The sequence below is a fragment of the Otolemur garnettii genome, unplaced genomic scaffold (genome assembly GCF_000181295.1).
Source record: "Otolemur garnettii isolate 467f Iridium unplaced genomic scaffold, OtoGar3 scaffold00190, whole genome shotgun sequence".
Lineage (NCBI taxonomy): Eukaryota > Metazoa > Chordata > Mammalia > Primates > Galagidae > Otolemur > Otolemur garnettii.
In genome coordinates, this window is record NW_003852585.1 from 805,681 (window position 1) to 820,444 (window position 14,764).

Sequence of the window (14,764 nt, forward strand, 5' to 3'; positions counted from 1 at the left end):
CAGCAGTTATACCAATTCTGTGTCTGATTTCCCAGGAGAGAAACGGAACAAGGAATACTATCCTAATTAGAATGAACTGAGGCCACGCAACCTTATTTCATTATCTATTGCTAGGAGAGTTTAGACCATTTTCTTTCTTGATTGGACGTATGGAAAGAAGTTGGAGGTGGCAAGGAGAGAGAAAGGCTGCACAGAATTAGGACACAGGGAGGGTAGGGGACTGGCTTAGGAATAGCATTCTGTGCACACAGTCAGTGATTGGAAAGGAGGGGAGAAAGGTCATAGGTGAGAAAGACTTCAGCTGCTTTTCTGGTCCAAATCCCCTCTAGCTCTCAAAATCCTGCGGCCCCAGACACTGTTGTGACTTCTGGTCCTTGAGCATGCCAGAGCTGTAGGGGCCCAGGGTCACAGATTATGTATTCAACAGTATGTATCTGAAGTGTACTGAGAAAACTTGCGAGAATAAAAGGGACAAAGAAGAGTAATGTTAGGAAAGGAAGAGAACAATTAGGAAACTGAAAATGCCAATTTGCGGTACTGTGAACTTCATCATCTCTCCAGGGATACACTGACTGCTTAGATCCTTTTGGGTAACAAGTGCCAGCTGTCACTTGTCAGCAGAGAACTTCCTAGAGAATACAGTGGGCAACCAGGTAATGGTGCCAGTAGACAATACAGTAAGAGAATTAACCATCTACCTTAATAAGAAAAATCAAATGGAGCCCTGGGAAATAAGAACCCATAGAAAATATTATAGTAACAATTCTTGACAATGATTCAGATGACAAACATTTTGGTTTGACAACTGCTGACTAAAACCATGCAACGTTATCCAAGTATCCAAACATCGTAAAGAAAAAAGATGTGTTCATTAAGAAGAAAGTAGCATAGGAACTTATTTCCTGGCGGCAGTGGACTTGAAATTATTGTACCTGGTTTTTCCCTAGCACTAGAAAAAGTGACAACATCCATTTCAAGCCCTCTCTTACTGGCAGTCTGAGGCACAAAATGGGTGGGAAGATTTATCTATTTCGAGAGCCTATTAGGCTGTTAAGTTTCCTCTTATTCTATAAGCTATGTAGAAAGGCATCCATGTCCAGGGGTCTTTCTAGGAGTCCATGACCAGGAATACTTTTATGTAGCACAGACAGGCGAACACATAAACAATGTCAATGAGACTATTTTGAAGGCTATATATATTTGACCAAGGGATGTGCACTATGATTTTCCAAAACAGAGACTGATGGAAAGAGGAGGGGTGGCTAAAACAAGGGGTGTGGCCTGTGCAAGGGAAATGACAGGGCCTTCCCAGTAATGCAGTTGTCAAGTACCTTTGGCCCACACCCTGCTAAAGTTCAGTAAGCCCTGTGGGCTCCTTCTGGGAGCCTGCTTTAACACAAGGAGTGATATTGGAGAGTTGAAGCCATTCAGATTCTAACACCAAGCCAGAAATGCTTACCCAAGAGCTAAGTGCCATCTCTGCACTGTCTACAAAATATATTAAGTGCCTTTCCCAGGAGGCAGACTTAGGCTTATTATCTGGAAGATTTGATTTAAATGCCTCACAAAACAACAGAATTCATTTGTCAATTTGGAGGCAATCATCCTTGGAGAGTATACAACGGCTCAATTTGCAAGGAAGGAATTGATTGCATTTCTAAAATTGTCAGGTCAAAATCTGATTGCTTTTGGCCAAAGGTCATGGGATACTTAAGGAGCAAATAATCGATTTTTCCCCCTAGTTTTGACTATGTAAAACGTAATATATAAAAAATAAGTACATAAGACCCAACTCTTTTAAATCTCAAGAATACATCATGGTTCGTATTATATTAAAAAGTAACCTTTCATGATACGGGTGAAATCCCTTGTGTACCTTATACTGATCCCATTTCCCTCTCTCTTTCCTTCCACAAAAATAGTCACAACCATAAATTTGTTTTTCTTTTTGCCATTTATAAATTTACACTATAAAATGTATATATCACATATGTTCATAAATAACAAATAGTAGTTTTCATGTTGTCAAACTTTTGTATAAAATGCATCATGGCATGCATATTATTTTACAACTTCTTTTTTTAACCATGTATTAAAAGCTTTTCATTTTGATGCATTTCACTCTACTTCATTGATTTTAACTGCTGTGGATGATTATATTGTATGGCTATTTACTCATATATTTATCCATTCTCTTGTTAATGTACCTTTGGGCTATTTCTGGGTTATCCTGCTTTTAAAGAGCAATGATACTATGTTCTGACTGTCAGAAAAATCAAATAAAGTGAATTAGGTACCATTTCAGACCTATCAAAGTGTCAAAAATAAAGTGTGACAATACAAAGTATTAGCAAAAATGGAGAGAGATGGAGCTCTCAAACACTGCTAATGGAATTATAAATTGATATAATCCATCATGGGAGCATTTGGCCCTACCTGAAAAAAGTTAAAAATGTGCAGACACATATGATTAAAATGAATACAATTTTATCTGTAAGTACACACTCTACAGAAACTCAGACATGTGCACAAAAGAATGTGTACACAATGCCTATATCATTGCTCTGTGTGTGTGTGTGTGTGTGTGTGTGCATGTGTTGGTGGCTCCTAGGTCACTGGCTTGATTCTAATTCCAAGAAATTCTGCGAATTTAAGTTTTGAATTTTAATTAAGAAGGCAGGACTTAAGAGAATTTCTACAAGACTTCCTAGAAAGGGCAAACACAAGACAGATGTTGGTAAGCACTAATGCACCTGACTTATATGCACTCTATGTTTCATTTCTAGTTTTCTAAGAGGGGTCTGTGTGCATGAGTGTGTATTTAGTTGCAAATGTATTTAAAACTTTCCAACTTATGCTGGGCACCCATAGCTCAGTGGTAAGAGTGTGGGCTCCGTGCACCAGGACGGGTGGGTTTGAATCCTACCCAGGATTGCTAAGCGGAAAAAAAAATTACAACTTTTTATCCTCCTGTTAAGATTAATGGCATGATTTTTCTTCTCTAATCTGTTAATGTGGTTAATTACATTAACAGATCTCCTAATATTAGGTTGTCTTTCTATTCTTTAAAAGAATCCGAGTTGATAATGATATATTACTTTTTATACATTTCTTGGTTTGTTTTCATGTTATTTTATTCAAAGTCTCTTTATCTATGTTCATGGGTGATCCCAAATTAAACTGCTTCTCACCACCTACTCTGCTACTGCTCTAGTTCAGGCCACCATTGTTTCTGGCATGTCCAACTGTAAAAAGCCCTTGACTGATTTCCCTGTCTCAATGCTTGCTTCCCTATAATTTGTTCTATACACGCTTCAAACACACACACACAGAGCAAAGCAGAGAAAATAGTATAACAGAATTTGATGTGTCTACCTCTACCCATGACTATTTCCTCTAAGTTAATCTTAATTAAATATATGAGAAGTTTTCTATATCGTTATTGCTTTCAAAGCAACCCAGTGCTTTTTTTTGGTGGTGCGGGGGTGGGGGTTGTTCATCATCTGTATTATTTCTTTGTGTTTTCTGTTTCTCTTCATTTTTGCTCTTATCTTGATCATCCCTTTCTTTACTTTCTCTGGTCCTTCTGATTTCTTAAGGTAGATTCACTAGGAAAGGTGGTTTTCCTTTTCTTAATAAGGCTACCTTTATGGGCTGGATGCAGCGGCACATGCCTGTAATCTCACCTCTATTGGGAGGTTGAGGCAGGTGGATGGCTTGAGCTTAGGAGTTCTTAGACCGGCCTGAGCCATAGTGAAACCCTGGCCTCTACTAGAAATAGAAAAAATAATGGGGTATAGTAGCCTATTTCCCTCCAAGTATCACTTTAGGAGCCCAAAGGACAATTTCATAACAGTTACACTATTGGTCAGTTTTAAATATTTTCTAATATCATTTAAGATTTCTTTTTTTGTTTCTTAAAATTTTTGTGGTATATATTTCAATTTCCAATTGTAAAACTTTGTTGTTTTTAATTTCTAATTTAATGCCTCATGTTGAAAGAAGACCGTTTATAGGATATGAAATCTTTCTGTGTCTCCTGAGATTTTCCCTATGGCTCAGCACAGTCATATTTCTAGATACGTGCTCCATTTATGATTTACTAGGTGTTAAGTATATAAGTCCATGTGCGCTTGCTAGCTTATGGTTGTCAGTTGGGTTGCTCTAATTTTTTAATCATATGGTATGTTATTGGTCTGATTGATCTTTCACTTATTGAGAATCTATGAGATTGTTAATTTCTCCATGTAGTTCAGTTTTTGCCTTGTGTATTTTGAGTCCGTGTTATTGTTATATACAAAGTTAGAGGTGCTACATTCTCCACTTGAGATCCTTCATTTTTTCGTATAATATTTATCCCAAATAAAAATGTTTGTCTTACAGTCCATTCTGTCAGTGTTTTATAGCTCTATCACCTTTATCTTTATAAGGATTTTCACATAACATATTTCCCATTACTTTACTTTTATTTTTTCTCCTTTTGAAAAAAGTTTCAGATTCATATAAGAGTCCAAACGATTAGTTTATACCGTTTGTGTTTATTAAGTCCCTATTGTAGTTGTGTTTCACATATACCCTTACACTGTGCCCACTAGGTGGGAGCACACCAATCCCCTTCTCTCCACCTTTATCCCCTCCCTCCTCCCCCTTTCCCTGCAACATGAATTAAATTGAGTTTTTCTCTTGTGTGGCTGTGTATTAGATCATCTGCTGGCTTCATATTAGTACTGAGAACATTGGATACTTGCTTTTCCATTCTTGTCCTTCACTCAGAAGAATGTGTTTAAACTCCCTATCACTTTACCTTTAAACTGTTGGTATTTTTATGTCGTTAGATGTGCCTCATGTATATACATAGCATATAGCTACATTGTTTATCCTTCTGCTATATTTAGTTTATTTATTCTATCTTATTTTATGTATTCTTTTCTTCCTGTTTGTCTTTTTTTTTTTTTGAGACAAAGTCTCACTGTGTCAACCTCCATAGAGTGCTGTGGTATCACAGCTCACAGCAACCTCAAACTCTTAAGCTTAAGTGATTCTGTTGCCTCAGCCTCCCAAGTAGCTGAGATTACAGGTACCTTCCACAATGCCTGGTTATTTTGTTGTTGTTGTTGTAGTTGTCATTGTTTGGCAGGACTGGGCCAGGTTGGAACCCACCAGCCCTGATGTATAGGCTGGCGCCCTAGCCACTGAGCTACAAGCGCCAAGTCTTCTCCCTATTTTTCTATCCTTCATTTTCCCCTTTGCCTCCTATAAGACTAAAACATTTTCTATATTCACATTTGTTTTATCTCTTGTTTTATAAGTTTTACCTTGTTATTTCTGTTATGCATACCTGGCCTAAAGTCTAATGATGCTCACTATCTCTGCTCTCCTTCCAGATAATACAAGAATGCATTAACCCACGTTTCTACACCCTCATCCCATTTAGGTTACTCTAGTTCAAGCGTCCTCAAACTGTGACCCACAGAGAACATTTATCCGGCCCGCTGGGTGTTTTTGCCACCGCTGCCTGTCCTGCTTAATAGCCGACTCATCCTAGGGTCTGCAGTCCAGCCCTCCAGTGGTCTGAGGGACAGTGAACTGGCCTCCTGTTTAAAAAGTTTGAGGACCCCTGGTAGTTATTTGTTCTGCCTTGATTTTATGGCTCTTACTATTATTTGTAGGCACCTATTCTTTGTTTAGTTTACCCTTATGTTTGCTATTCTTTCTTGCTTCTTTCTACTGTATTCAGTTTCAGCTATCTGAAGAGCTTCTTTTAGTAGTTCATAAGGATTCGCTCAATTACTAATTCAAAAACGCTTATTAAGCATCAACTATATATGAGGTAGTTTTGGGGTGCTGAGGATATAGCAACAAACAGAATAAAGTCTCTGTTCTCATAGAACATCCAGGCTGTTGAAGTAGAAGAAATAGTAAACAAAGATATATTTTTCAGTGATGTGAAAAAGAAGAATAACTCATGGTACGGGAAAGGGAGGTCACTATTTTTGATAGGATGATGAAAAAACATGTCTCTAATATGATAACTTTTGAATGAGACTTAAAGGTTGTAAGTGACTCACCAATGAGAAAATCTGGAGTAACTTGTCTAAATTTTTCATGTAACAAAATTTGTACTTGTGCCTCCTAAATTTATACAAATGAAGAGCCATATGTTGACTTCACCTTGAAAATCTAGTTTGCTATAGCATTCTGGGTTGACAGTTATTTTTCCATCAACATTTTCAAGATGTATTTTGTCTTTTGGCTTTTATGGTTGCTTTTAAGAAATCTGCTATAAGTCAAATGCTCATCTTATTGTAGTTAATATATCCTTTATGCCTTGCTATTTTTAAGATCCCCTCTTCAGTGTTCATTAGCTCCATTATGTACTGGCTGGGTTCTATTTTAATTGATTGAGCTTGCAACTCTTTATGTTTCTTAAAGGGAAGGATGCATATACTCATATTGCAACAGTTCTGGGAAATATAAGATGTATTTTCCAGTTCATTGGGTTTTTATTTTCAATGACTATTTTTCTATTACCAAAGGTCAACTTCAAAGAGGCTCTGTTCATATCTGCTCTTTCTCCTTTCCCTCCATAACCTTTACATTAATTGTAGTCCTTTTATAATCTCTATTTTGTATTTATGTTATATGAAGTCCTTGGTGAGGCTCTGATTCAATTATGTATTATATTAGATGACTCTTGCTCATGACCATTTCATTAGGTATTTGTGGTGGTGAATACTGATCTTATTGTCAGTATTTATTTGTTGTTATGTCCCTCCAGAGTGTTTTTGTCTTTATTTATGCAAGTTGATTACTAGTTTCCCTAGTCTGAGACCAATCATATGTTAATTTCTCAACTTGTAGGCTTCAGATCAGGAAGACATAGATTAGGATTGAGGCTGCTAAATCTCAGTAGAAATACTTTCTCCCCCACACTTAGCCTTTCTGTTTTTGAAGTTTTGTATTGTGGGTGGGGTTTGTCAGCTCATTTGATCTAGTTTCCCCTTTTGCTGAAGGTGGATTCCTTCAAGATCTTGGATTTTGTAGGAGTCTAATTCCAGCTTTTCATCTGCCACAGTCCTAATTTACACTTGTAATCATGGTTATCAATATAGCCTTCTCTCCCTCTCAAAAGTGTTCCAGTTTAGATAATAAATTATAGCATCTTTCAATCTTTAGGCAAGAATGTATTTGGCATACTGGAGGAAGAGAGGCTAGACTGGCTCATCAGTAGAAGGAAGGGTATTTGGAAAAGAGCTCAGAGAGGAAGGCAGGGGCCAACTTACATTAGCAAAAGTTCGTTCCCAGTGTGATTGGAACCCAGTAGGGGATTTTAAACCAAAGGGTTTGTAGCAACTTCTGCAGGCTGCTGCTGCTGCTGCTTCTCCTCCTCCTCCTCCTCCTTCCTCTTCCTCTTCTTCTTTTTTCTAACCTGGTCAGTGTGAAGTGTCCTCATGCCTTGTGTAGTTTACTGGTCAGTCAAGGATATGGGCAGAGTTTGTATTCAGATTTTGGGACTTACCCACTCAGTAGTTTTCTTGCTTCCAAGACTTCCTCATGAATTTTCAGCTTTTAGTCTTGAGTTTTTCCTTGATACATTAAGCTAATGCATTTACAGATTTCTGCTACTTGAGTTGTAATGGACTAAGAAATTCCTTCAGTCTAAAAACACACAAACTCACAAACATCACCCAGTTTAGTTCTTTCATTTGGTGGAGCACTACCCTATTGTTTCTATCTGCTTTTTGTAAATTGAGCCCCAGGGTCTCTACCATTTATATGTAGTATAATGGTCACCCAGGATTTGGGGAAAAATATATACCCAGGTTTAGGGGATCCATCCCTTCTGTGACTCTCTTGCTTTTAGGAGTCTCACTCCTAATACTCCAGAACTTTATTGAAACATTGTTCTCTCTCTTTTTGCTCCTAGGAATACACTATTGACGTATTTTTTCGACAGACATGGCATGATGAAAGACTGAAATTTGATGGACCCATGAAGATCCTTCCATTGAACAATCTCCTGGCTAGCAAAATCTGGACTCCTGATACCTTCTTCCACAATGGCAAGAAATCGGTGGCTCATAACATGACCACACCCAACAAGCTGCTCAGACTGGTGGACAATGGGACCCTTCTCTACACAATGAGGTCAGAAAGTGGTGGGCTATGCTTAAAGTATGTTGGGGGTATTACTGAGATTGAAAACAGAATTTTTTAGTGAAGTTATTAAAAATTCTGTCAAGCTTATAGATTAGAAATGCACATATATGTAGATACTTCCTAACACATTTGTGTGTATGCATACATAACACATATTCTAGATGTACATACGCTATACATAGTTACACATAGGAACATTCTGAGACACACAGAGATATGTGTTCATGATGCATTAATGTATACATACTCAAAGACACAGTGGAATAACACAGAGGGACACACATATTCAAGGACACTTTATTACACAAAACTACAAACACATATAAACAGGCATGAACACTCTAATAATCAGAATAGACTAGGTTTAACTGCAGTAACAAACTGCCTCTATGACACAGTTATTTGAAACAAATGAGATAATAATCAGTATTTTCTGAAGCAGTGTCTTATGTGTATAAACAAAACATTATACTAACATTTATTTTATGCCACATTGCCTAAGATGCTGAGGAGTTTGATAGAAGTGAAGTTTCCAAACAAGATGATGCCTTTTAAACATCCTATACATATATATGTGGGCATTGATATCTTTATTGAATACAAAATATATATCATACTTTCACCCTCCCAATGCACAAAAACATCACAATTTTATGTATTTCATGACTCATTGTTGCTGTCATTAGTGTCATTAGGCATTGAATTTTGCTATCAAAAAGAATAACTTTGAAAGCATTTGTAGTGCAATAAGATTCTTTGCCCTAATACTAAAAAACTTTCTTGGTTCATGTGTTTGCTTTTATGCTTTCAACTGTTTCTCCACCAGAAGTTATTCTTTCCTGAAGCTTCCCCCTTCATTAATGAGTATTGAATTTGTGTAACTGAGTGAACTTTTTAAAAAAGTATAGGTGCAATCTTTCAGTACAGGTTCTATGGCAATTTGAAATGTTTGTATTTGTTATTTTGCACAATGAAACTCAAATAATGCATACTTGGTAAATGCGTGATGAACATACGAAATATGTTTGCCTATATACTAGTTCAGTATATTTAAAATATACATATTTCAAATTTGGTACTCATTTTTTTTTTCTACAAGAATTTGAGAGAGGGGAGACAATTGATCATATATGTATTTTTTTTTTTTTAAAGAAACAAAGTCTCACTTTGTCACCTTTGGTAGAGTGCCATGGTGTTACAGCTCACAGCAACCTCCAACTCCTGGGCTTAGGTGATTCTCTTGCCTCAGCCTCCCAAGTAGCTGGGACCACAGGCGCCCACCACAACGCCCAGCTATTTTTTATTGCAGTTTGGCTGGAGCCGGGTTTGAACCTGCCACCTTTGGTATATGTGCCTGGCACCCTACCCACAGAACCACAGGTGCCCGATCATATATGTATGTATATATTACATATATATACACCTCCTCTCCAGATTTTACATTTATAAATCAAATTACACACACATATATATATGTATATACAGATGAGTGTGTGTATATATATGTATGTATGTATATATCATATATCAGGGAGAGAAGGGTAGAGAAAAGAGAAAGCATGAGAAGAGAGGAAAAGTTAGGCTGGGTGTGGTGGCTCATGATCCTCCCACTCTGGAGGCCAAGGCCTGTGGATTACCTGAGCTCACGAGTTCAAGACCAGCCTGAGCAAGAGTGAGACCTCATCTCTAAAAAATAGCTAGGCATTGTGACAGGTTCCTGTGGTTAGCTAGCGGGGAAGCTGAGGCCAGAGAATCACTTAAGGCCAAGAATTTGAGGTTGTTGTGAGCTGTGATGTCACGGCACTCTAGCAAGGGTGCCAAAGTAAAACTCTGTCTCAAAAAAAAAAAAAAGAGGAAAAGCTGAGAAGATAAAGGAGAAGATAGAGTCAAATAAACACGCTAGATATTAGCATATTCTAAAGAAGCAGGAGAACTTGGCAAAGCAGTTATTGTAGATGGGACAAAAGAAGACAAGTCATAGAGAAGTAGAAGAAAGGACACTGGAGAAGATGAACAACAGGGAGGGAAATTGTGGATGGAAGAAAGACTAGTATCTTTTCAGTTTATTCATTCACCAAATATATTTTCATGTCTTAATATATACATGGCCCTAAACTAAATTCTGGATATGCATACATTAATGATAAATGATCTCTGTCTTTAGGACAATTATAATATAACTAGGGGAAAAGACTAATTAGATAATCACAAATAATATTAACTGAAATGCCAACTATATGGATAATTATGGGTGTGGAAAGGACGGTCATCTAACTTGTTCTTTTGGGTCATGTTGCTTCCCCTGGCCTCAGTGAGTAGTATTATGTCAGGTAGTCTTGTCTCCATCATTCTGTTCTTTCTTGAAGCTGATGTAGAAGCAAACACCCCACCTCCATCCAGAGATAGATAGTGAGAGTGAGAATAAACCTTTGTTGGTTTAAGATATTGAGATTTTCGGATTGTTTCTTAATCCATCTTGACTGATCAATTAAGGAGTAAAGAGTTTAAACAAGATGAGAATGACTCTCCACTGGGCAGCTACAAGTATTTACGAGACCTACTGATTAAAGTACATTGATTCTGTAGCCTGAGACTTTCTGGATTTACTTATCAATTCCAGGAGTCTTTTTGGTAGAGTCTTCATAGTTTTCTAAATACTAGTCATCAATAATAGCATCGGTATAGTACAAACAATATACCAGACACTGTTATAATCATTCTACTTTTACAGTCTACGTAACAACTCTATGATATAAGTACTGTTATCCATACTATACATATGAGAAAACTGAGACACAAACTGTGTAAGAAAAACTTTTAAGTTCACTTAGATAGTAGATGGTTAAACCAGAATTCATACTGTGGTAGTTTAGCTGCAGGTCATGCTGTTTACTATTATTTGCACATTTTTACAATGTTTTTAACTATTTCAAGAGATCAAGTAACACAGAGACTTAAAAATGTGTCTTAAGTTTGGTAACATAGAACCCATTAGTGTTCTTCATATACACTACTTCAGTGCTGTGGCTAATGCAATGGAGAGGTTTTAGGAATTGGAGTTGAGGTAGTGGGGACAGTATTTCCAGTAGAAATCTAGAAAATACTTTCCAGAAGCTTGTTTGAAAATGAAAGGAAGGGTTAACTAATGGCTACATTTAGAGGTTTAAAGAAAAAAACTTCCCTTTGTTTTTAATGGAGAGATGTGCACATATTTGTGAGATGGTACAGGAGTCAGCAGAATGACAAAGATTGAAGATACAGTAAACATAATGTTTTTATGACAGCAGGTTCCCAGAGAAAACCGTAAAGGGGATGGTATCCTTTACTTGTGAAGGAAGAAGGACATCTCTTCTTCCATTGCATGAAAGGTTATAAAGTTAGGTATCAGTGCTGAAGAGGGTTGGAGAGGATAGGAAAGAAGAGAAGTATGGGTGGATATAATGTATGAAGGAGAATTTGGAGAGAATAAAGCATTAGTGAAAGAATAGATGGAAGGTGGCATGCTTATAATAACATGCAGTAAGAGTTCTCACTTGTATAAAGAATGGAGTGGGGTAAATGCAGACAGAAGAGAAGACATATGGAAAGATGAGGTTGATAGAGGGACAGAATGAGGAAGAAGAGATGAGGATGAGTAAAGACAGTAAGCAAATGGAAGAGAAACTAGAGGGAAGGAGAACATGGTAGGCAGATGAATTGAACCCAGTAGAGGTTGCAAATAATAAAGGTGAAAGTATAGGGAATGGATGAGGAGAACAGGATAGAGAAGCTGAATATTAAAAGAAAGAGAGGAGAGAGGATAGGCTTGAAGGAGGGGTAGAGAAGAGAGATAGAGGATGGGAATGTTGAAATATAAAGATTGAGGAGGGCAGAGAATGAAGTAGAGCAAAGCACTAGCTACCTGAAAATAAAGTTGGATAAATGGGAAGATAGTGACCCTTGGTTTTTCATTTTAGTCTGAATTGGACAGAAAGTCAAGTTTGATGAGATGGGAGTCTATGTTGGATGACCTTGTGCTTATTCTGAAGTGCAGAATAGAAAAAGTGCAGAAGTACAGAAGTATGATGAAGCCATTGATCTACACAGTAGAGAGTTCACCTTGAATCCAGGAAAGTGGGTCTGGAGGGAGACATAGGCTCAAAACTGAGAGATGAAAGCCTGGCTTTTCTCTTTATAGCCCTACAATTGATTCACCTAGTGACCTTTCACAAGTCATAAACTGTGCTTTCTCCAGTCTGACAATAATGTAGCTGATGCCTGTCTTGCAGGTGCATGAAAAGTGCTAAGTGGATAAGGAATGCAGAACATGTAGGATTTTACAGGAAGGGTTATCCCTATCGTTAATCATTTCCGCCCTCAGAAATCCTATGTGAGTTCCATGGGAAAACTAGGGAAGAAAAACTTTGTAGAAAAATCTCAGCAGGCATTGCATGGGTATGTAACTGGGGCAGTTTAGAAAGAAGCCTTGCCTGGCCTCATCTTGGGACCTCAGAGCAATCATAAAAATGCAGACCAAAGTCCATTTCCTGCTGCTTACTTCAGCAGCACACATACAAAAATAGGAATGATACACAAAAAATTAGCAGAGCCCAGCCCCAGTGATACACACATTTATGAAGTGTTTTCCCTTATTCAGATGTGGGTCTATAGGGAACTTCACCTATATTAGTGGCATCTTATTTGTTTATGAGGATCTGGGTAAACATATTGATTGTATTGTTCTTTATTCTTACTTTATATACATGTTGCATACAGCATAACACAGTAAAAGAAAAAAAAGATCCTGCTAACTATCTTAATAGGAGGGACAAATATTTATTGGATTTGAAATTATTTTATCCCATTGACTTGAAACATTCATTCAGTACATTTACAAGTGTTTATTATGTTTAAGGTTCTGAGATGATTTGCTGAGATACAGCAATAAATAAGACATAGTTCACACTCTTCTTTTCTTTCTTTCTTTCTTTCTTTCTTTCTTTCTTTCTTTCTTTCTTTCTTTCTTTCTTTCTTTCTTTCTTTCTTTCTTTCTTTCGAGACAAACTCTCACTCTGTCACCCTGGGTAGAGTGCTGTGGCATCATCATAGCTCACAACAACATCACACTCCTGGGCTCAAGTGATCCCTTTCCCTCAGCCTCCTGAGTAGCTGGGACTATTGGCACCTTCTACAATGCCCAATTAGTTTTTTTTTCTATTTTTCATAGAGGTGGGGTGTTACTATTGCTCAGACTGATCTGGAGCTCCTGAGCTCAAGCAGTCCCCCTAGCTGTGCCTCCCATAGTGCTAGGATTACAGACATAAGCACACCTGGCCATAGTTCCTACCCATAAGGGCTTTATAGTATGGTAGTTAGAGATGCACATGGATATCTACCCAATAATATAAATTTCTTGAAATAAAGGAAGGTTAAAGATGTGATGGAATGACAGCATAAGGAACACCCAAAGGGGTGCATCAAAGAAAATTGCACAAGGAGGCAAGACATAGTTTTGCTCTTGAATCTTGAAGGAAGTATAGGTAACTGTCAAACAGATGAGAGACAGACATAAGGTGGAGGAGAGTATACCAGCCAGAGGAAATGGTATGCACAAAGACAGGTAGGTATTCATGAATTGACATCATGCATGAGGAAATTCATGTTTCTTGTGAGACGTGCTGGGAAAAATAGAGAGCACTATGGAGGCATCTAGTAGGGGCAATGAAGTGAGTTTGTGGGGAACAGCAACAGTAAATTTTAGAAGAAATCACCTTTAAACTAAGACCTAAAAGATGTGTAGAAGTAAATTAGAGTAAAAGACAGGGAGAAAATGTTTGATAGAGTATAGCAGGTATGAAAGCCTTCAGAGTGAAGGCAGAGAGGCAGTGATGATACACTTCCAGTAAAGGAATTGGAAGAAGTTTGATGTGACTGGGCCAAAGTGTGGTACTGGGAAGCAGTCTGTGGAGGGAGAGATGCTTATAGGCTACATTGCCATAAAATGATGGGGATCCATTGAAGAGTTTATTGCAGAGGAAGAAATCAAACATATTTGCATTTTGGAAAGATCACCGTAGGAGCAGTATAGAGGCAGATTGGAGGAAGGTGAGGCCAACGATGAGGTATTTAGTTAGGAAGCTGCAATAATACTTGAATAATAATACAAATAATCAGATATTATGATGTGTATATGTACTATACTATGTATTGAACACCTACTATATGTCAGGTACTGTATGTAAAACATCTCTAATCTTTACAACCATTCAATATAATTATATAATAATATCCCTATCAAACTGATCCAGAAAGTGAATGTTAAAAAAGAAGAATGACTTGCCCCAATGATGTCATTATCAGGGCTGTACAGGTCAGTTTGACTTCCAGCTACTAGTCTTTCCATTAAATAACGTTTTGAAGAAGGATATGGATATACGATATATTCACGAGGTAGTATTGAAGTACCATCACTGGGGTTCAGGATGTTGTACAGATAGTTCCTGAAAGCGAAGAAGTCTCCTAGTATAAGGGAACTGCCAAGGTTGTAAGAAGAATGATGATCCAGCTGTTAACATTCCCATTGAATGTGGAAGAGTAATAACGTTTTGGCCAATAGCAGTGATAA

General features: G+C 37.5%; 1 protein-coding gene across 2 annotated transcripts in view; it reads left to right on the forward strand.

Moving 5' to 3' along the window:
- Window positions 1–14,764, forward strand: part of GABRA3 (gamma-aminobutyric acid type A receptor alpha3 subunit) — a 232,001-nt gene that overhangs the window by 141,838 nt on the left and 75,399 nt on the right. For both annotated transcript variants that reach the window (XM_003800932.2, XM_023507580.1), the window contains one exon: window positions 7,928–8,148. In XM_003800932.2, coding sequence (XP_003800980.1) covers window positions 7,928–8,148 — 221 coding nt within the window. The remainder of the gene's footprint in view (window positions 1–7,927; window positions 8,149–14,764) is intronic.